We start from the raw sequence: 23659 nt of genomic DNA, 5'->3' as shown, positions 1-23659 counted from the left end.
CATACTCTTTGTGTCACCAAAATATAAGGTTGTGTCGGAATAGAATTTACTTTAATTCAAATACTTTACTTTATGCCTTGAAAGAACAAAGTTTTGTCAGTATAGTATAGGTTTACTTTTTCTTATATTTCACTTAGAATGAATGTAAGAAGTGGGTGCAAAACAGAATTAAAGGTCTTCGAAACTCTGGACAATCTTATCAAATGTACAACAGAAAGATATAGACGTTCCAGCCAGATCAGTTAAAGATCCGTGTGACATCACTAAATGCAGGCAAGCATGTACCGGAAATGCACAGAAGAGAGACGAGCGTTTTTAAGTTATACTGAGTTTTGGGAGACATTTCCAAGCAGCTAAACATTATAATTGCATTATCGTGATACTATCCCGACATCGTAAGTATTAGGTCTTATTTTAGTTTACTCTCAAAAGGTTTTTTTTTAGGTTTTTTCCTTGTCCCTCGTGATTTACTATGGAATCTTTAGTGCAAGAATTTTGCTGTCACCATTGCATGTGGTTGTCTTTTTAAAGACAGATCACATGTTATGATTTTTTTGTGACGGATATTCTTGAGTTGGGATTGATTTCATGTAATCGAATGAACTATCTTTCAATAAAGTCGTCCCAGGAACGCAACTCATAAATATTGGCAATATCATTTTAAAGTCTTCTACGTTAAAATGTATAATATATGTCTGAATTGCCGATATAAATGAGTCAGATTAAATAAATTATTAGAAGAATTTTTTTACTAAGCAACGACATTTTTGTTCAATTCATTAATATTTTTTGTATTTTGACAACGACACCCGATTTGGGCGTTGAAACGTTAATAAAATCTTTTTTTTAGTAAAATTGTAGCTTATTTCCCATCAAAACGAGTTAACTGCTACTCCTGATCTTTTGCGTTTAGTAAGATTAGCGGTTCTATCACCTTGAGAAATCCTTAAAATTATTATTTCCATGGCTCTTTCCGCAACTTGTAGTTTATCAAAGTTGTTCTTGTGTTAGGGTATCTACACCATATGTCATCACTGTCAGTCTGCACTCGTTAAATACTTTTCTTTTCAGACACATTAGTATCTTTGATCTAAAAATATTCTAAATGCAGGCCAAGCTAGGTTAATTCTTCTCTTCATCTCGATTGTTTGGTTGCCTCGACTTATTCTGATATATTGACCCAAGTACTTCTAGGAGTCAACTGGATCGATGTCCGTCTTCAACTGAGATATTTTTGCTCTTGACTCAATTGGTCATAAATTGGATTTTGAAAAATTTATTTTAAGACCCATTCTTTTTGTGACTGTATGGAGTTCCTGGAGCATTATCTGGCCCTGTCAACAACGAGTTTCAATATAAATCAATATCCCCATTACTGTCATTGAAGGTCATTTTCCTATTTTAGGCTTAGTGATGTGTACTTTTTTATTTAACTATTTTGAGCCCCAGTCTGCAGTTTTTTTATTTCATTTAGTACAATCTAGAACATAAATGACATAAGGAACTATTTTACCACACTAAAAGATACTGTAGGATACGACAAATAGAATAAACTATTAAATTTAAATAAATATTTATTTATAAAAATAATAATATATACTATAACTCCTGACCCAATAAAGCAAGCTGTTGTAGAAATTGTTTAGCGTTGTTAAATGTTGTTGAACCATAAGATATCCTCTTTGCGTTACCCGCCGTTGTCTTTACCTATAACAAAAACAGAATTGATTCAAACTGTAACATGACAGTAATAGTAATATTTATTAATCCTTTAAAGACATTTTTACAAATGTATAGGACAAGTCACAGAGATGATTCTACATTGTAGAACAGTTACAGGCTAACATTGTTCAGTTACAAATTTTATATAGGTACCTAATACACGATAACATATTATAAGATAACATATTTAGACATATACAAAACAATTTACACATAAAAAATAAAATAGTGGTTTATAGAGTATCTTCAAGGAATTCTTTGACTGAAAAGTAGCATTTGGCTAATAATAAATTTTTAATTTTATTTTTGTAACTGTTAAAACAAGCAATCTCCTGCACATCATGGGAAAGTTTATTGTACAATTTCATTCTCATAAATTTAATAGCTATTTGTATAACAAGGGAGGAAAGTGCTACCTTTCCTCCCGAGAATGAAGTTTACTGCCCGACGCGTAGCGGAGAGCAGTAATCATTCAAGGGAGGAAAAGGCACTTTACTCCCATGTTATACATATGGGTTTTCCACCTTCCTCAAATAACAAGTCATTTTTTTCATTTTTACTTAATTTATTTATGTAACTAACCAACAAAATTTATTAGAACTAAAACTAACAAGTAGGTACAATATAAATGTCGACTGTCAAATATAAGTTAAATTATTGATGTAAACATTGTTAAATCAAAAAACAATTTACTGTTTTTTACCATTCTGCAAAATACAGGGTGTTTTATAAATAAACGGTAAAATGTATAGATACTTACGTAATAGAAAATATATATTGTACAGGGCGTCAATAAGTTATATTTCATGAATGAAATACCATGACGTCACTTTTACTTTTCCTCCCTAGGGAGGAAAGGTACAACTTTGTTCCTTACAATCAGGTCCGGAAAAGTATACTTTCGGTAGAGGTAGGTGGAAAAACTATTTTCTAATCTTGATGTTTTATACTGGGGTATTCGGAGCTTATTAGAATTTCTTGTATGGTAATCATGTGGATGAGCATTAGTTTCAAATTGATTGAAATTTTTTTTGACAAACAGAAGAGTGTGGTAAATGTACAGACTATAGAATGACATGATCTTGTATTTTATAAACGTTGGTTTACAAGTTTCCCGAAATTTTAGCCTGAATATTTTTCGAATAATTTTTTTCTGAGTTACAAAAATTTTACAGTTGTCAATAGAATTTCCCCACAGTAGTATGTTGTAACTCATATGACTGTAAACAAGACCGTAATAGATATTGATCAGTGCTGATATCGGCATAGTATATTTTATTCTAGAAATAGAATAAAAGGATTTATTTAATTTTGTATTTATTGCATTAACTTGTTCAGTCCATCTCAAACGGCAATCTACACTCACCGGCACAAAATTCAGCCACCCAAAATGTTTGATCAAGTTTGACAATCTATAACTTTATTATTTGTACTCCGACTTTCAAGATTTTTGCATCAGTTTGTAGGTACATATATTGCTGTCGTTTTTTATTATTCCGGTAACAAAAAAAAATTGGCTTAGATGGCATTATACGGGGGTGAATGGAAACGTTGTATTTTTTCCTAACTTTAGAAACTTCTATGGAAAAATTGGAGGGCTGATTTTTTTCAACCTTCTTTTGTATTATCCTGGAGGTATCACTAAGGTTTTGTTTTTTGAATTATCCGAATATCTCTTTTCTTGTAAAAGCTGTAAATAAAAACACTGCTTTGAAGGTTTTTTAATTTTTTAATTAAAAATGTCAAATGCACTAAACTTAACAAAACAAAACAATGCAATAGCGGGTATGTCCACCTTTTGCAGTACCGACTGCTCGCTATCTGTTTAGCATCTAATACAGATGATGTGTTATCCTTGCCTGGGGAATAGCCCGATATTCCTCTACCAGGGCCATAAGTGATGTATGAAAAGTTAATTGATCTAAATTGTCCTTTACCTGTCAATTTAAACGAAATTCTTTTTCCAAAAAATAAGCAGACGTTAAAATGTCTTTACGAATATGTAACGTCCTGTAAATTTAAATTTTAAATGGGCTTAGATAATAAAATTAAAAATTGTAAAATTATCATACAAAATTGAAAAATGTATTCATTAATATATTATAACACCCTGTAAATTTAGATAATAAGTAGGCTTAGATATTAACTTAAAATTGTTATTGTAATACCATAAAAAAAAACAAATAGTCTGGCTAATTGGCTATGTCAAAGCCATTAATAAAAAAAAAAAAAACAGGGCCATAACAGTACCAAATTTTCTGGAGAAAAATTTGGATGGAAAAATGGTACAGCTCTTACAATAAAAAAGATATTCGGATAATTCAATAAACAAAATATTAGTGATGCCTCCGGGATAATATGGCAAGACTATGAAACAAAATCAGCTCTTCCATTTTTCCACAGAATGTTTTAAAGTTAGAAGAAAATACAACGCATTCACCCCCGTATAATGCCGCGCAAGCAAAATTTTTGTGTTACCGGAATAATACCAAACGATATCAATACATGTACCTACAAACTGGTGCAAGAATCTTGAAAATCCGAGTACAAATAATAAAGTTATAAATTGTCAGTCTTAATCAAAAATTTTGGGTGGCGGAATTTTGTGCCGGCGAGTGTATATTTAAAGCTAAAAATTTTGTTGTTGTAACTGACGAAATAAGTATATCGTTAAATTTAAACGATAATGAGTATACATTGCTAAGAAAGCAATTTTGAGAATGAGAATATAAAAATTGAGTTTTATCAACGTTTACTATTAATCCATTTGCTTTGGACCAATCTACAAATGACTTAAAAAGACTATTGGAAAATGATATAAGTACCGCGGGGAGATTAAGGGTTAAAAAATATCTTAGTTAAAAATGTCACAAGAAAATAATTCCTTTTCTTGAGGCAACTCTAAAATTAATTACAATATTAATATTTTTATGACTTACTTTCGCATAATCAACTAGATTTTGATATTCAATATAATTTCCACCTCCAACAACAAAAACTATAGCCTCTTGGAATGCCGATCGATTTCTGGGAATTTCAGTTAATTTCAGTTGTTTTGGATCTAAATAAAAATACTCCTCCATTTCTGAACTATTTTTAAATTCCATGAGATTATCAACTATTTTCGTTACGGGAAGATTCTGCAACAAATAATAATTATTATTACACATATTTACAGTAAACTGCGAGTAAACATGCTGTGAAATTATAATACAGTGCCGGCAGAAAACATCTTTACAAATTGAATAAAACGCATAAATCAGGATAATTATTATTTTAATTTTACAAATTAATAGGTACTTTATAAGGATATTTAATTTTGGGTTATGTGGCAGTTATGAAAGGGTTCAACATTACTACATGCCTGATGCTGGTGTCAGACTTACTTAGATGATGTTTTTAAGAGCTCCATAACCAGGTTTTCTTTCCGGAACAGTCTCAGAAGAATTGAATCTCTTGAAACACCAATATCACATGCTATGGTAATTACAGAGTTCCCTTTCTCAAGTAACGTTGAAGCACGAAATTTCTGTTCATTTGTGAGTTTCTTTCGCCCCATAGTTTTTACTTCAGTTTTTCAAAAAGTTTCACAATGACTACTTGTATAAAGCCAACTGAGCCTGTTTATCGTTTGAGGAGAGAGATGATGACATACTTGCGTCGGCAGGTGCCTGTAGTTTACTGACATCTTATTTTCTTCAGTTTATTCTGTACACACAGCTGGATTTATACAAGTAGTCAATGTGAAACTTCTTGAAAAACTGAAGTAAAAACTATGGGGCGAAAGAAACTCACAAACGAACAGAAAGTTCGTGCTTCAACGTTACTTGAGAAAGGGAACTCTGTAATTACCATAGCACGTGATATTGATGTTTCAAGAGATTAAATTTATCAATTGAAACAGTCGGATTCGTCCTAGCCTTCTGAGACTATTCCTGGAAAGAAAACCTGGTTCTGGAGCTCTTAAAAAACATCATCTAAGTCTGACACCATCATCAGGCATGTAGTAATGTTGAATCCTTCTATAACTGCCACAGAACCCAAAATTAAATATCCTCATAATAGTATTAATTTGTAAAATTAAAATAATAATTCTTCTGACTTATGCGTTTCATTCACTTTGTAAAAATTTTTTTGCCGGCAGTGTAGAACTAAAATGTGTGTCGCTAATAACAATATGTTTTTAATGAACCGACATTTTAATTAATAAATCCGTTAATGTCCACGCTTCTACCCCGTACAGCAAAATAAAAAAGATTATCATTTGGTTAGTCTTATTTTTAGGGGAAGACATATGATATACGCAAACTAGCAAACTCCCTATCATATAGCACTCCAAAACAGAAGAGCCATGATATAGTAAAAACAGAGGAAGATGTGCCATGTGACCCAAATAGCAATCGACGCCTTTGAGTTCCCAGGCTTGATGGTGTGAAATAGGCTATCGGCCGTGCACGGAAAATATGCTACTGTAACGTTAGGGCATTAAGACATTACACTTCCTTTCTTTTGTATCCATAACATGTGTCCAAAGCATCTAACTCTTTGCACTCTAATTTTCTGTGATACTTTTGGGTAACCCTTATAACTATATATCATCCATTAAACATTAAGTTTGCAGATTATTGCAGTATCTTTTTTACAAATTGAAGGTATTATTGCATGATTTCGATGATTTAGCATTTTTTTCTTTTTCGATACTTTAAATTTTAAGCTATTCTTTCCTGTATTTTTAAGCCTCTTTCTTTCAATATTTCTGCTGGCACTCTGTTTTCTCCTAGGCTTTTTATATGTTTATAGGCTTATTATTGTTCAGTTCCTTTATTACTTCTTTTCTTCCTGTAGTGTCGGGTTTTGTAGTGTTCTCGGTATTTTCTTTGTATTCCTTATGCTTCCATTATTATTATTTATTTCTTGATCTTTAATGCCTGGTTGCACCAACAGATCTTAAGCTCCAGCTTAGCTAAGCTCTACTTATAGATAGGGCCTCCTTGAGTATCACTTACGTTGCACCATAATTTTAGATTCTTACCTTATTATCAATTATATATATTATTATATTATGGTATTCTTATTGTAATATATTATAATTATATTATATTAATTCTTATGATATTCTCGACTTAAGCTTAAGATCTGTTGGTGCAACCGGGCCTAAGTCTTTGATATAGTCTGCACAGCTGTTTAACTTATCTACTGTCCAATCTATCTACTTTCCCAAAATAACCCTTATTTATTCGGACAAGAATTTATATAAATATTCCATGATTTGTTCTTTTCTATCACTAGAAATTTATATAAAATAATTACGTTTTTATATATTGAATCATTTTTTTTAACCTATGCGCATATGTTTAGTAAAATACTTGTATCACAGTTTAATGCTAAAGAATCAGTTAAAATATAGCTCATTCTCGAAATTTGGCGGTTCCAATTTTGCAATCCACTCCCGAGACAAAATTTTAAATGCGCGACGATAGCGACCAATCACGGCAAACGTAGGATGCCGTGAGCTGTCATTCATCTGCGGGAAGGACTAAAATTTTTAATGAATTGGGTGGCATTGTTACCAAAATGGAACATAGAGAACAAAGGATCTTTGAGGAGTGACCCTATTGATTCTTTAGCATTAACTATGCTGGTATCATGAGTATACCCAATAGTGCCTACCTACCGTCAATTGGGCATGAGATGATATTGGTATCTAACGGTTGTTTATTAAAAGTATCAACATAGAAAGTAAATCTGAGAGAAAAAATCTGATAAATGGAAGAAAGACTTACATGTCTCTTAATTACTAAATTTTTAACTCCTTCCATTACAAAGTTTGAACCTTGTGATACCAACTTGGAAAACATATTAACAGTTTTGGTTCCGGCACCTTCATATTGATTCCCTATCCCACTTGCCATTTTAGTATAGCTCCTAAAAAATAAATATGGATATAAAAATTAATGATTAATTTTTTTTAAATACATAAAAATATATCTGCTATAGTTCTTCCATTATATCTCTGGACATACATGAAATTATTCACAAATTACTTTTTATACTAGGTCTCTTTTTTACTCACAGAAACTGAATTTACGCGCATAGAAATCGGCCCACTTAAAAATTTGGTCATTTTTGATGTCTCATATTTCCTAAACCTGTTGGCCGATTTAAGTGATTTTTTGAACACGTTATAGCCTGATTCTTTAAAAATACCACTGGAATAAGATTTATAAAATACTGAAATTAAAACCCAACTATAGCCTCAGGTTTTCTTAACATTATGTTTTTTCATTCATTCGTTTATGTTGGGTAATAAAAAAGTTAGGTACTTTGACAACTAGACATGTTCTTCATCAATACACGCTGTTTTTAAATAAGTGCGACAAACTTTAAGGGGTAATTCTGCATGAAAAAATAATGACAGTTGGCTTTATAAACGTCTGTCCGCAAATGTTTCGTTTCCGAGATACGGGATGTTGAATTTTTTCTTACAAACTGACGATTTATTTATTGCTTTAAAACCAGTTGAGATATGCAAATGAAATTTGGTAGGTTTTAAGAGATAGTTATTGTGGATTTTTTGATATAAAATTAAGAATTTTATATTCACCATTAGGGTGCATACGGGTAATATGATCGGTCATATTACACGTATGCGCGCTAATAGTGAATATTAAATTTTTAATTGTATGTCAAAAAATGTGCAATAACTACGTCTTAAAACCCACCAAATTTCATTGGCATATCTCAACCGGTTTTAAAGCACTAAAATAAATCGTCAGTTTGTAAGAAAAAATTCAACATCCCGTATCTCGGAAACGAAACATTTGCGGACATACTGTCCATTGTTTATAAAGCCAACTGTCATTATTTTTTCATGCAGAATTATCCCTTAAAGTTTGTCGCACTTATTTAGAAACACCGTGTATTTATGTGTAGTTGTTAAAGTACCTAACTTTTTTATTATCCAACATAAACGAATGAATCGAAAAACAGAATGTTAAGAAAACCTGAGGCTATAGTTGGGTTTTGATTTCAGTATTTTATAAATGCAAGAATATTCCACAGGGTGATGCGAACTTTGATTGGTACACCCGGTATACAATGAAAATTTACCTGTTTAGCAACAATATTATTACAGTGGTATTGTTAAAGAATCAGGCTATAACGTGTTCAAAAAATCACTTAAATCGGCCAACAGGTTTAGGAAATATGAGACATCAGAAATGACCAAATTTTTAAGTGGGCCGATTTATATGCACGTAAGTTTAGTATCGCAAAATTAAACCGCTTGTAAAAAGATTAGTGAGGATTTGCATTTGTAATAAGCTGCCAGCTGCAAAAAAAATAAAGTATATATACAATAAAATACTTACTTCCATCTTTTGATATACAGCAGTGGTGATAAATCACAGCCAGCCTCGGTTAAGGCGTTTTCATATTTGTGTAAATCGTGATCCGAGATATGAGGGGTACAAATAAAATATATTATAAATAGCCGCAATTTATCTTCAGGTGTCCCCGCTGTAGGATCTGCTAATATATCCATTAGCAGTTTTTCCAGGCCTTGTGCTTTGCTCATTATTTTCTCCTCTAATTCAAAGAACGTGTCTAATTTTCTAGATTTAATGCAGTTAAGCAAAGCTACAAAATAAACAAAAAAAAAATATAAATGGATGACAGTTAATATTTCATTTAACATCAACTAGTTTGCCGCAACAAGATCCCATTTCCTATCTCCATAATTCAAAAAAGGGCTCGAATTCATTCTTTATAAGACTAGTCGATAACTCTGAACTGATCCAAACAATCAATAGTATCAAAAGCAAATAATCCTGTAGTACTGATGGACTATCTATAAAAATTTTCTCAAATCTCACAGAAAATGTGTTGGAACTATTCGTCTCACTAATAATTAGTGAGATTTAATCGCCTCACTAATAATCATTAATTATTAATGATTCCTTTGAAAAAGGTAAATTTCCAGAGTGCCTAAAGACAGCCATTACTATTCCTCTTCATAAGGGTAGTGAAAAATATAATGCCTGCAACTGTAGACCTATTGCCTTACTCTCCAACATTATTGAGAGACTCATAAAAACTCGACTTATGTCCTTTTTCGTTGATAACATTTTATCACAAAATCAGTTCGGCTTTTTAACTTACAACTTCGGCTTTTTAACTTTTTAACTACAACTACAACGGCTTTTAACACTGATGCCATGTTTTCACGCACTAAACAATAATCTTTATAATACTGCCACTGTTTTCTGTGACTATGCCAAAGCTTTTTATGGTGTAAATCACGACATTTTGATAAAAAACTAAATGTTTACGGAATTCGAGATATTTCTTTGAATTGGTTCCAATCCTACTTGGATAATAGGAAACAACTGGTTAGAGCAAATGATACTGACTCTAGTCTCAAAAACATTTTATGTGGAGTATATATAGTATGGTATAACTAGATCCAAACCCAGACATCCAAAGTGAAAGTTATCCTCCAACACCAAATTGTTCTATATGGTCCACATAATGTTCAGAAAAAATTCACACCATTTTGAGCGTTGGGTTTGGGGGGAGAGGGGGGAGAAATCGGTAAATTCGTAGTTTTTTTAAGTTTTTTGTCAATATTTCTAAAACAATGCGGTTTAGCATGAACAACCTTGTATACAAAAATGTTCTACATTAAATTTGAAACAAAAAAGGCCCTATGCATAATCCTTCTGAAATGAACGGTTCCAAAGTTACGGAGGTAGTATAGTATAATTGGTCCAAAAAAGGCCTAACCCAGACATTAAAAGTAAAAGCTTTCCTTCAACACCAAATTGTTCTATATGGTCCAGATATTGTTCAGTAAAAAGTAACACCATTTTTAGCGTCCGGTTTGGGGGGGGGGGAGATGGGGGAGAAATCGGTAAATTAGTAGTTTTTTTATGTTTTTCGTCAATATCTCGTCAATATGCTTTAGCGTAAACAATGTTCTATACAAAAATGTTCTACATCAAATTTAAAACAAAAAAGGTTCTATATATAATTGTTATAAAATCAACGTTTCCAGAGTTACGGAGGGTGAAAAGTGGAGGTTTTCGATACTTTTTATATTTTCTGGGCAATTTATAATAGTTTTACTGATTGAAAGAAATTTTCTTTAACAAGATTTGCTATTTCAGTGACCGATGGTATGTTAGTGATAAGCCCTTAAAGAAACGCCAACCTCACCACCCAAAATCATCATCAATTGCCCAAAAAATATAAAAAGTATCGAAAACCTCCACATTTCACCCTCCGTAACTCTGGAACCGTTGATTTTATAACAATTATGGATAGGACCATTTTTATTTTAAATTTTATGTAGAACGTTTTTGTATAGAACATTGTTTACGCTTAACCATAGTTTTAGAAATATTGACGAAAAACGTAAAGAAACTACTAATTTACCGACTTCTCCCCCATCTCCCCCAACCCCCAAACCGGACGCTCAAAATGGTGTAACTTTTTACTGAACAATATGTGGACCATATAGAACAATTTGGTGTTGGAGGAAAACTTTTCTGGAGGTTGTTCATGCTAAACCTCATAGTTTTAGAAATATTGACGAAAAACCTAAAAAAACTACGAATTTACTGACTTCTCCCCCCTCTCCCCCCAAACCCGACGCTCAAAAAGGTGTGACTTTTTTCTGAACATTATATGGACCTTATAGAACAATTTGGTGTTGGACGATAACTTTCACTTTGGATGTCTGGGTTATGTCATTTTTTGAATCAACTCCATCATACTAGCACAATGTTCAGTATTGGGTCCTTTACTTTTTCTTATCTTTATAAATGATCACTAATTTAAAAATCGATGAACAAATTTTTCTTTTTACTGATGATACCAGTATCACTTGGATCAACTCAACTATTGCAATTCTTCATGCAGCTATAACTTCTGATCTACTTACGATAAAAACCTGGTGTGACTCTAATTTACTCACTTTTAACGTGGATAAGACAGTACCATTATCCTATAAAGGAGCTGTTCAACCCTTGCTTCTTAATAACAGCCATATCAGTACCGTTGATTCTGTAAAATTTCTTGTTTTTTTTTTAGACAGCAACCTCAAATAGTCCCTTCATATCGATTTATTAAGTAAGAAACTCGCCTCAGTTTGCTATGCAATAAGATCTGTTTCAAGGGAAATCAATTTAGCATCTTTTAAAATAAAATATTTTTCGTTGTTCGAGTCTCATCTTCGTTATGGTCTTCCTTTTTGGAGTTCTAGTACAGCTGCTCAATCTGATATTATTTTTAAATTGCAAAAAAGAGCAATAAGATATCTGTTTGGCCTCAGAAGAACAACACATTGCAGAAATAACTTTAGAGATCACGGAATTTTAACACTTCCATCTTTATATATTTTAGAAACGGTTTGCTTAATTCGTTAAGACCTTCATGTCTGTCCAGCAAGGTCTAATCATCTCTACTCCACCAGAAATTCAACCTTTGATGTTTGTTTACCGACCCCGTCCACTGAGTTAGTAAAGATCTATATATATTATATTCCGCAAAAAAACTATACATACAACCATCTCACTTTACAACTTAAATCTGCAACATATTTCCCAAAGTTCCGTAAAATGACAAAAGCCTATATATCTAAAAGACCATATTATTCAGTAGAAGAATTTCTTAATGAGTAACTAAGAAAATTGGGTTTCATATGCAGCAGCTTAAACTTATAAAGATAATAAGAAGAAGATATTTCCAAAAAATATATATGTATAGACGTTAATTTAGTTAGTATGGGGATATAGTTTTATTATCGTTGACATGGATATTTATTAGAAAAAATGTGGATTTTAAAACCCACCCAATAATTCCCCGTGAGCAAACAATACTTACATGTAGCTACAGAAGTATGCATGTCAATCAGGCGTTTCTTTTCTAATAATTGTGGCAAGGAATTGACAGCCGACGTTATCTTAGCTGTATTATCAGACACCATCGTCAAAGCGATATCATTTTCGTTATCGATTCCCATTGAACTTTTTAGTTTCTTCACTTCCCCCTCTGACGATTTGTACTGTTCTAACTCCTCCTGAATTGCCTCGGCCACGGTGGGAAAAGGAGAACCTTTGTGTGTAGACCAAAATTTATCTTTAGAATCCAACTCACAAGATCGACTCTTGGCTCTTGCTCCTGCAAAAAATATAAGCAATTGAAAAAATTTATTGAAAACTCCTTTATAAAAGGTATTATAACAAGTTTACTGCAACAACTTACAATTACAATGAAACGAGCGGTCGTATTTATATACGACTTTATTTATTTATACAAGTTTACTTTAACAAATTCTAACTTATAACTAATTCCGATAATACTGTGCTTCGCTTAAATATATAATAACGTCATTCTCGAGAACTCAAGACTTCGCCACCTCTAGTTATTGTGCCAACTTCCATCTACCGTACGTATCTCCCCACCACTTCCATCCATAGGGCTTTTCATCGACTGTCATTTGTTTCGAGCTTCTGTCACATAATATTGATATATCTACGCCATACGTCTTTGGTTTGTATTGTTTATATACCAATAACGTATGACGTAGATAAATTAATATTATGTGACACATGACAGAAGCTCGAAACAAATGACTGTGAATGAAAAGCCCTATATCGTGCTCTCGCCAGAATATTCTCGGCTTACGTCGAGATGGAACCGTTTGGAGCTGTTACTAGCGGTCGGTGATTAATTATTTTGTTACAGTATGTATATATTTATTCCAAAACCCTTCAAAGGGCCACATCTAAATCACAGAACGTTTTAGGTCTACATAGATCCACTCTTCACCTTTCAAAAGCATTTTAATTTTTGTCGATTGGATACTCTGATCAGAAGATATCGAATTTTTACCATCTAAGTTTTGTTTTTAAACCAGGAAGAGTAAACTAAAAAGACAGATTCACACCCAAGAAAGTCACAACAAAAATCACCAAATACATCTTCTTTTTTGGTTGATCATATCGGCCTTAGACGGTAATCCATAAATATATTATACTAGCACATCGCTAAAGAGTTCTAAAAACAACTGTTTTTTATATAAAAATCTAAAAATTAAAGGAATAACGCACAAAATACAAAAAATCGCTGATATAACTTAATTAACCTATGAAATGTCACTAGTGTCAAAATTTGATAAATGTCAATAATGTGAAAATTTTATAACAGTGGAGTAAACTTGCCTGAGGTTGGACCATTTACAAACAAGCATTACAGCGCCGTAAATTTGAATTACTCCTCCTGGTTTAAAAACAGACCAAAGTTGATACAAATTTTATTTAAAAAACTGATTTCGCGCTACAAAAATTTGTATAAAATTATTTCAGCTACACTTCTTGTTTGAAACATTTTTTCATGGCATATATTTTCAGAGATCAAATCCCTGGCGACTGGATTATTTCGTGAAATAAAAGTTCTAGTCTTGAAACAATATAGTAGTGGAGGAAAGTATGCTAAATTTGCAGTTTTTTTTTTGAAAAATGGCTTTGGCAGAGCCAATTAGCCATACTCGAGTACTTTGGCGACCTATTGGGTTGTGATTATTAGGTCCTAAAGCCAAAAAAAAGTTAAGTACAGTTTTCCATTTAAGTGGAGACTTTCCATTTTTTATTTAATTTTCCATTTCCAACAATCGTTTTTTCCAATTATAGCGTCATCTATCCATAATTCGAAAAAATGTCTCGAATAAAAGTTACTTACTTTTACGTAAGGAATCCAAATCTGCAATAAAAAATGGGGGCTCCTATTTAAGATTTTAAAATAACCTCCTCACCCCACCTCTGTGGGGGTTTGTGTTTGGTGTCATTCGATAGATTTTTCAAAAATATTGACTACATGTATGATGCAGTTTTTCGATCTGATGTTCATTTTCGCGAAATAATGCGGAGTTCATATTTAAAATTTTAAACACCACCACCCCTTTCCGTGGGAGGTCGTGTTTGGTATCATTCGATAGATTTTGGAAAAATATTGATCAAGTATTTTTTTAGTTTTTCGATCTGACGTTTATTTCTCGAAATATTCGCTTTTTTCTTGTTAGACTTTGTGAGTCAACCATTTCCTTACGCCCCGCTCAAACCGTCAGATTTTTTAAATATCAAACACCCTGTACACCGTCCTGCATGTACTTAACTTACCTTATCTTAATCTGACGATTTCGAGTTTTTCTAAGGATAGATTTTTTTTCGGATGCCCCTTAACGAACTCCTCTGTATTCAGATCCAATATATGGTAGGGGTACATTTACAGGGAACAAGGTTTCTCCCCATGTGATAATCTAACGCGCTCGAGTAACTGCCAAAATCTCCGCTTGGGCTCCCCTACCACAACTTCCTCATATTTTAAGAAAGAGTCCTATTGAATTTAGGGTTAACAAGTCTTCTTTCTCCTCCTATCACATCCTTATTTGTTTTCTTTTTCTCTAAAGAAAAGTCTTGAAACTTAAGACAGAGTTACAACTGAGTGGGTGGAACTACTATATTGAATTTGAGGTGAACATGTCTCTCATCACATTTCTATGTCCTTATGGTTTGTTTTCTTCCTTTCTATCCTTACGGTAAAATAAAAAAAACGAAAAGTCCTACAGGCTTGAAAATTGTTTATGTTATTTATATTTATTTAAATAACACCATATATGTTACCTTGAAAATCTGTATATCTGTAATATTTTAAATTTTGCTACATTTTTGTATATGCAAATATGTTATGGGTTTAGGCGTCTACTTTCAGTAGCTTAGATTATAATTACAAGAAAATAATCATGACTTAAAAATGCCTTAACCATTTTTTCTTAATTCGTTATATCGGTGGATTTAACAACCCTTGGAATATTAATTCTTTTTTTTATTTAAAAATGAATTCTTAGATATTTATAAATTTGAATCGTTAAAAATAATTTTAAAAATTATACAGGGTGGCTAAAGTATATCACAATAGATATTTTTCTATGTTTTCGGTCAAATTCACCCCAGCGGTCAAAGTAACCCCATTTTACGGTATTTCAAGCACATTTTTTTTAACTATGGTAGAATTATTTTATTATTAAATTAAATAATCGTATTTAGTACAACTCAAAAAAGAATGCTCAAGAAAAATTTCAAGGCAAAATATTGAAAAATAACGGTGGTAAACTTTTACAGACACCTCCAAAAAAATGAATTTTGCAGTGAACATCATAACTCATCATTGGATCATGTGAAACAAAAGATTCAAAAAGTTTCTCAAGGTAATGCTGTCGAGTCTTTTTAGTTATAACGATTTTTGAGGTTTTTTTATTACTCAGAAGTCAAAATAACGAATATTTTTTTGAAAAAAGCAGCTTTTAGAAAAATGCCTTTAATGTTTTGACAACTTTTGTGATGCACACCGAAATATGTTTTTGAATCGCAGAATAATTTACAAAATAGAAGGGGAACAGCTGTTCAACGTTTCTTACTACGCCCAAGCGCACTGGCGTGAAGCTGCTGCAAAGTGAGTCGAAGATAGGAATATTCAACGTGCTGTATTTCTGGTAATTTTGCTCCAATAAATCTGAAATTTTCAAAGAGTATTCTTGAAGTTATGTACTTTCATTTGAAATATGTAATTAAAATCAAAAATTTTAAAAAATTCAAACCATCCCCCCTTTATATGTACAATGACTGAACAAATACTAATAAAAAAACATTCACCTCCAGTTGGCACCGACTCTTCAATAGTAACGCGGTTTAGAGCCAAATCTAACAGATCATGAGCAAGTGCCTGATAAGTCCATGTGTGATGTAGCGATGTTGCCATATCTACGTTTCTATCTAAAATAATCAATAGAGGCCTCTGGAAATTAAAATTGCCGGACTGTGCGTCCGAAACAAACAAATTGTTTCTAGTATCAAAAATATTTTCTCGAAGCTTCTTGTCCAGTTTTTTGGCTACCATTTCGGCTGCGTTTCCTTTAGGACTTCGAATTATTGGCACAGTTCCTGGAAAATAAATTATGCTCTTATTTAATGTCCAGTTAATGTAATGGCCATGTAGAAAGGATGAAAGAGATGGAGCCTCCAAAGGTAATATATAAACAAAAAATTTAATGAAAATAAAAGAGGTGGTAGGCCAGTGTAAGGTTTAAAGATCAAGTGGAGGAAAACATAAGAATATTAGGAGTACAAAAATAGAAAGCCAAGGCGAAGAATAGGATGGAATGGAAACTGATGACAGAACAGTCAAGTACATACTGCAAAATGTATATTCACATACATGTACGAATACGGGTTAAGTACTGCATAAAAAAGCAAGAATCAGCTCAGAATCATAACAGGCTTCCTGACTTGGAGTGCGCCAGTCAAGTAACCCTGTATACAATGGGTCTGTTTCAGAAAGGCTTAAGCTACAGACACTGACAAAACACTTTTTTTGGAGACTATGAAGTGATTCAAAAAATATAATATAGTACCCTTCTAGATCTGTACAAGCTGCAGGGTTTCAGAATTCTGGAATGGGTATCATTAATAAATAGAATAAGTTAATTGGCTGCAGTATGACCAGAATATCTTCTTGCTGTAGTTGTAGTGTGGTTGTACTTGGTCGTAGATATTAGTATGTATTGTTTATTTGCATGTAGTTCTCGATAGTGAAGATCAGGTGGAAGACGAATTGGGAGTGTTAGGAGTGCGAAATTGGAAAACCAAAGCGACATATAGGAAGGAATGAAAGCTGATTCTGGAACAGGCCACCCACCATGGGTTGTAGAGCCAATGATGATGATGATGATGACCAGTTTCTAACACAGTTTTCGGAAAAAGGCCAATACCCATAAAGAGTTGTAGACCCAAGGATGATGTTTGGAGTGGAAAGTAAACGTTTTTCATTCTTTCAAGTAAAAGTGTATCAAATTTAAAATGTTCAGACTCTGCTGCACATTTTAAACTCAGCTGAGAAGGAAAACTGTAACAGTGATTTAAACCAAAGGGGAATTATACCGGGTGGTGAATTGGAAAACTGGCCATAGGAAACTCAATGTAAAATTCTAAACTGTTAAATTCCTGCTTCCCTAATTATTTTACATCAAAAGACATGAGAAACTGTTTGTAGAGGATTGAATTCTTTATTAAAAACAATTGTTAAAATTGTTCTACGAATTTTGTAATACGAATAATTATTGTTGTACGAATTCAAAATTTTTGTAAAATATAACAAATTTTTTCAAAGTATTTGTCAAATTTAGGCCACACACAGTGCAAGAATGTGTATAAGGAATGTGTTCGGTCACAATGAAGTTATTATATTAACAATATTCTGAACTGTCAGTATTTTTATTTTATCATTTATTGTTTAAAAAACAATAAAGTTGATAAGATGTCTTCAGTCAAGGAGAAAGAAGTAATAGTAAAGATGTTTTATTTAGTCAATAGTGTGCGTACTGTCAGTTAAATAGTAACGTGTGACCTTACTTTTACGCACTTATCTACTATGGTAAATGTATTATATTATACACCACCCGGTATATCTAATGATGTAGTAGTAAAGTATATACACAGATAACCTGTTAGTGAATGTGTAGTTGGATCAATTACAAAACAAGCTTTACGGTACAGTAAATTTGAATTAATCCTCCTAGTTTAAAAACGAGGTATAGTTAGTAAAAATTTACCTAAAGTTACAAAGACTGAAAACAAGCTGTCCACTATGTTGTTCATAATAGCCTCCATTTCTGAATCTTTTATATCACCTTTGTTTATACCTGAAAATAGAATGCATTAATCAAATGAAAATTGTGTTCAATGTCCACTTACTGTAATATGACATAATATCACTGTTTTGGTGTTTTAGGACAAATAAATCATCTTCCAATGAAATGAAGTTTATGTATTGATCATAAACCTGAAAAATTAACAAGCATATAACATATTTATATGTATAAAATGTTTACAAGAGAGACCCCTTTAATTGTCATTTATGAAGGAGCCCTTATAATAACAGGTATACGGTAAAAAAGGCTTATGACCAAGTGCCAGAGAAATAATGTGTCCCTCCAATGTAACCCTTTCATTGCTGAAAAAATATGCCTAATGTGATCTGGGTGCCAACTCAATTTTTCGCTGTAAACGAATATTGTGCATATGACACCTGCAGCCATTACACTGACAGTAGTAATATGAAGTTTTTGGATGTCATCAGCATTAAAAGAGTTAACTAAGAAGAAGAATAACAGGTGTCACTCTATCAAAAGACGGACAGTTAATAGACAATATAATATTTTGAGAATAATTACAATGTATAAATAATACAAAAACAATAAAGCAATTGAGTACATATTTAATGAAAATACAAAACAGGTCTTAGAAATTTCCTATATTAAATTAATTAAACAAAACTTGTTATTAATAAAGAAATATTTACACAAAAATTATCAGAGTTTGGTAGGGATCAAATTTTCTGACGGATTAACTGAAAATCTGACCTCTGGCGCCACTGACCATTGAGGATATACAAGAGACTGTGAAGAAAAATTTCAAACAAGTAAATATAAATCATACAATAGAAAAATAAAGGGAAAAGGAAGCTGGCAAATAACAAATTAATATACTTTATACACTCACCGGCACAAAATTCCGTCATCCAAAATTTTTGATAAGGTTTGACAATTTATAACTTTATTATTTGTACTTTAATTTTCAAGATTCTTGCACCAGTTTGTAGGTACATGTATTGATATCGTTTAGTATTATTCCGGTAACAAAAAATTTTTTCTTGTATAGCATTACCTATACAGGGGTGAATGGAAGTGTTGTATTTTCTCCTTATTTTAAAAAATTCTGTGGAAAAATGGGATAGCTGATTTTGTTTCATAGTTCTGTCATATTATCCCGGAGGCATCACTAAAATTTTGTTTTTTGAATTATCCAAATATCTCTTTTCTTGTAAGAGCTGTACCATTTTTTGTAAATAAAAACACTGATTGACTCATAAAATAGAGGTTGGATTGATAAGATTAGAATGGCCCACATGTAGCCCAGATCTCAATCCTATTGAGCATTTATGGGATGAATTAAAAAAAGCTATTCGCCGTCATCCTAGGCCTCCAAAAATTTGGTACAGTTATGGCCCTGGTAGAGGATTATCTGGCTATTCCCCAGGCAAGGATAACACATCTTTATTCGATGCTAAACAGATTGCGAGCAGTCGTTGCTGCAAGAAGTGGGCATACCCGCTATTGAATTGTTTTGTTTTGTTGTTAATTTTAGTGCGTTTGATATCTTTAATTAAATAAACCTTCAAAGCAGTGTTTTTATTTACAGCTCTTACACGAAAAGAGATATTTGGAGGATAATTCAAAAAGCAAAACCTTAATGATACCTCCAGGATAATACAAAAGAAGTATGAAACAAAATCAGCTCTCCAATTTTTCCACAGATTTTTTTAAATTTAGGAGAAAAAAAAAGGATGTGTGTGTACTTTGTACGCACGTAAGAAGTTATACTTCTAAATATGATGTCAATGAAATAAATATACTTTCGGACAGTTTATTTGTATTTTATTTAAAGATTAAATTAATTTTTACTTACTACTTTCCAAAAATTTTTATTAAAACAATACCAACAATTAAAAAAAGATTAGAAAACACCAGGATTTGAACCGGGGACCTCTTGATCTCCAGCCCAACGCTCTATCACTGAGCTATACCCTTTTGTTTATACGGGCTACAAGATTTCTCAGACATAGTGACAAACATACGAAGTGAATTATAAAATACTTTAAATATTACTTATTATCTTATTCCCGAGGTAGACAAGTCCAAATACACAAAAATTATAATAATAGTTATTTATGATATAAATGTTAAAAGCACAATTTTAAGGCACGTATGTGAAAGATTCGCTTCGCTCATTCTGCAATTCACATGAGTGCCTTAAAAATGTACTTTTTAACACCTATATCATACAATATTTTTTTGTACAAACGTCTCAACAATTATAATTTATTCATTCTCAATTACAGGACAATACCTACAAAAACTTTTACTTGAACTTGACTGACATTCCATTTTTATATTTTTCTTGACATTACATCAAAACTGCCTATACTGTCAATACATAAATCATAACAACTATAGAATAACATCTACTTTTATTTTTGTATATTCTAACAAATTTTAATAGTTTTTTTCTACAAACTTGTTAAAAATGCAATAATACAGTTTAAATTAAATTTAAAAAAACCTTTTAAACCACCTTTTTCAAATTGCGCAAGTTGTATTATTAATATTAATGTTAATAAATGAAATATAAATATTTTGACGTTTCACAATTTGACAATTCACTTTTAACTGCAGTGCCTTAAAATTTTTAAAGCACCTATGGAGTGCTATAAATTGCATTTTTAACATGTTTATAGAAAAATATATTTAAAAACACTTATATATCCTTTCCACACCTTTTCTGGCCTGATACATACATAAATTAAAACATTTAGTAACGAACTCCATACTGCCTGTGTGCGCATGCGCGCAGATTAATAAAATTTCACCCTCAATCGCGCCTAAAGAAGTATAACTTCAACAATGCTTTCATTCACCCCTGTATAATGCCATCTAAGCAAAAATTTTTTGTTACCGGAATAATAAAAAACGATATCAATATATGTACCTACAAACTCATGCAAGAATCTTAAAAATCGGAGTACAAATTAATAAAGTTATAGATTGTCAAACTTAATCAAAAATTTTGGGTGGCGGAATTTTGTACCAGTGAGTGTATTATTCAGAAGTAAAATTGTGTGGATAGTAATAATAGAAAACTTAAAAGAAAAAATAATAAAAGTAAAAACAATTAATTCAAGAATAATTACCATGGACTACAATTAGTAAAAAAAAATTATACAGTGATGAGCATGATAATAACAGGCAAAATAACGTAAAAGATGGAAACTATATTAAGTTGTGAGATCAAAAGAGATGAGACTAGTGGAGGTGGAAAATTTAGCTAAAGAAACCTATAAATTTACATTATATTGATTGTTTCCCACTTTTAGACATATCAGACAAGTTTGGCAACTACCCCTGTGACAGTGACAGTTTTCATTGACATACTCCTCTGATACTTCTAAAGTGGGAAACAACCAATATATGGCAAATTTATAGGTTTCTATCGCTAAATTTTCCACCTCCACTAGTGTCAACTATTTTTATCTCACAACTTAATATGTTTTCCATCTTTTGTGTTATTTTGCTGGTTATTAGAGCACTCATCTCTAAATAATACAAATATACAGCCCAGCAGTAGGAACAACAAAAGAAGAAGTAATAGAATTGTTACAATGGATTACAAAATCAACTATAGAACAGAGAAGAATATAAAGCAATAATGATAATGGGTGATTGGAATGCCAGACTGGGCAAAGATCATAATAGGGAGGAATTGTAATAGTGATATGGGCTGTATGGGAAAATATAGAGAGGAAACCATACACAGAATGAACTAGATATTCACAAACTATGCCACAATTTAAACAACATAAATGGATCCTAGCATGTAAGAATATTAACTCCATGAGGGGTAAAACATACTAAGTGCAATAAAAAAAACTGACCAAATATAAATCGTTTAGACAACAAATTTCAGAACTAGTGTATGATGGACAGTCATACAATATGGATGAAGAAAAAGGTAACGCTTTTGCAAAGTATCACACATTGTGTATTGCCAGATATGAGATAAGACATATACAGTAAAACCCCAATAAGTCAGCCTCCGATAACCTGGAAGTCTAGCTAACCCGGACCGATTTTCATCAGACAAAACAAACATTTTTTCACTTTGACGGAGTTTTTTACCAAGAAATAAACAATACTGTATACAAATGTACGTAATTTAGATGTACTGTGCATATATTACATGTTTTTGCAATTATAATGTGTATTTGTTTATCATCTCTATTTATATGTGTTTTATTAATTTTTACCATATTCTCCGTATTTTCGATAACCTGGATTGGTTGCGGTCCCGATTAATCCGACTCATCGAGGTTACACTGTATACTTAATAAAACTAACAAAAAAAGAATTAAATACCTTATGAATATTTGCTACGCTGTTTGCAGCTATTGCTGCTGAAGCTAGATCCTCTAATTTATCTCTAGATATTGGAGAAATAAAATTTAAGTGGTATATGTCATATGTTCCTCTTTGGAAATCTTGACTTATCCTATCTAAATTATCTTCTGTGGCAGCACAAAAATATATTGCAGGAACCTCTGGTATTGGATCTCTATCCGAATGTAACTGACTGAAAATGTTATAATGAAATAAAAACAAATCTAAACTTAAGTTCAATATTTATAACATTAACTTACACAAACAATGTAACGCCTTGTTCTCTCAATTCTTTCACAGAAATTAAGGGCGATATAATGTCTTGCCCTATTCTGTCGTAAATTAATACTTTCCATACAGGTTCAGAGGCTGATAACTTAGTCTGGGGTTGATTTAAATTTAACATTTGCTTTATAGCATCTAAAAAGAAAACAATTCATTTGGGTTTTATTAAGTTAGGAATGTGAAAACTTACTGATTTGTTTCTGTCTTAAAGACGTCATAGTTGAATTAAAGTTTCTGGAAAAAGTTAAAACAAATTAATTATATGTTTAATATTTAATATTAAAATACGTGGACTTAGAAACCCATTCGAAATCTGTGAGCTGTCACTGCTCTTCTTAATGTCAATGACGTTTTGTTTTGACTTGTGGAAGTCTTGTTTTGTTTTGGATCATCTTGAGTCGATTTGTGAAGAAAACATACCAATACCTTAAAGTAGGCAACAAGTAAAACGTTAATAGTAGTAAATTTGGAAAATTAAATTTAAATATATTTTTTTCAAGAAGACCAAATAATTTTTAAACACGCTTAAATATTTTGTAGCAATTA

The 23659-nt window shown here is 31.9% G+C and overlaps 1 protein-coding gene across 1 annotated transcript; it reads right to left on the bottom strand.

Annotated features, from left to right (window-relative positions):
- Window positions 1-1556: 1556 nt before the first annotated feature.
- On the bottom strand, window positions 1557-23467 carry LOC114337346 (protein sly1 homolog). The gene is made up of 11 exons (XM_050650768.1): window positions 23304-23467; window positions 23089-23248; window positions 22808-23021; window positions 18531-18618; window positions 18389-18478; window positions 16434-16721; window positions 12607-12903; window positions 9093-9360; window positions 7506-7647; window positions 4662-4862; window positions 1557-1707 (listed from the first exon to the last, which is right to left on the bottom strand). Exons 1-11 carry the CDS (start codon window positions 23329-23331, stop codon window positions 1600-1602), a joined length of 1884 nt encoding a protein of 627 aa, XP_050506725.1. The 5' UTR covers window positions 23332-23467; the 3' UTR covers window positions 1557-1599.
- Between the last annotated feature and the right edge of the window lie 192 nt (window positions 23468-23659).

The sequence above is a fragment of the Diabrotica virgifera genome, chromosome 5 (genome assembly GCF_917563875.1).
Source record: "Diabrotica virgifera virgifera chromosome 5, PGI_DIABVI_V3a".
Lineage (NCBI taxonomy): Eukaryota > Metazoa > Arthropoda > Insecta > Coleoptera > Chrysomelidae > Diabrotica > Diabrotica virgifera.
Note: the sequence above shows the minus strand (reverse complement) of the source record. Positions and strands in the feature narration are given on the sequence as shown.

What these genes read in the sequence shown, in the direction of transcription:
- LOC114337346 (XM_050650768.1), bottom strand. Translation starts at nt 23,331, where the DNA reads ATGACGTCTTTAAGACAGAAACAAATCA. An exon ending in GCGTAGCAAATATTCATAAG is followed by an intron (nt 18,619 to 22,807) that starts GTATTTAATTCT and finishes TTAATTTTTCAG; the next exon opens with GTTTATGATCAATACATAAA. An exon ending in CTGTATATCAAAAGATGGAA is followed by an intron (nt 7,648 to 9,092) that starts GTAAGTATTTTA and finishes TTTATTTTTTAG; the next exon opens with GAGCTATACTAAAATGGCAA.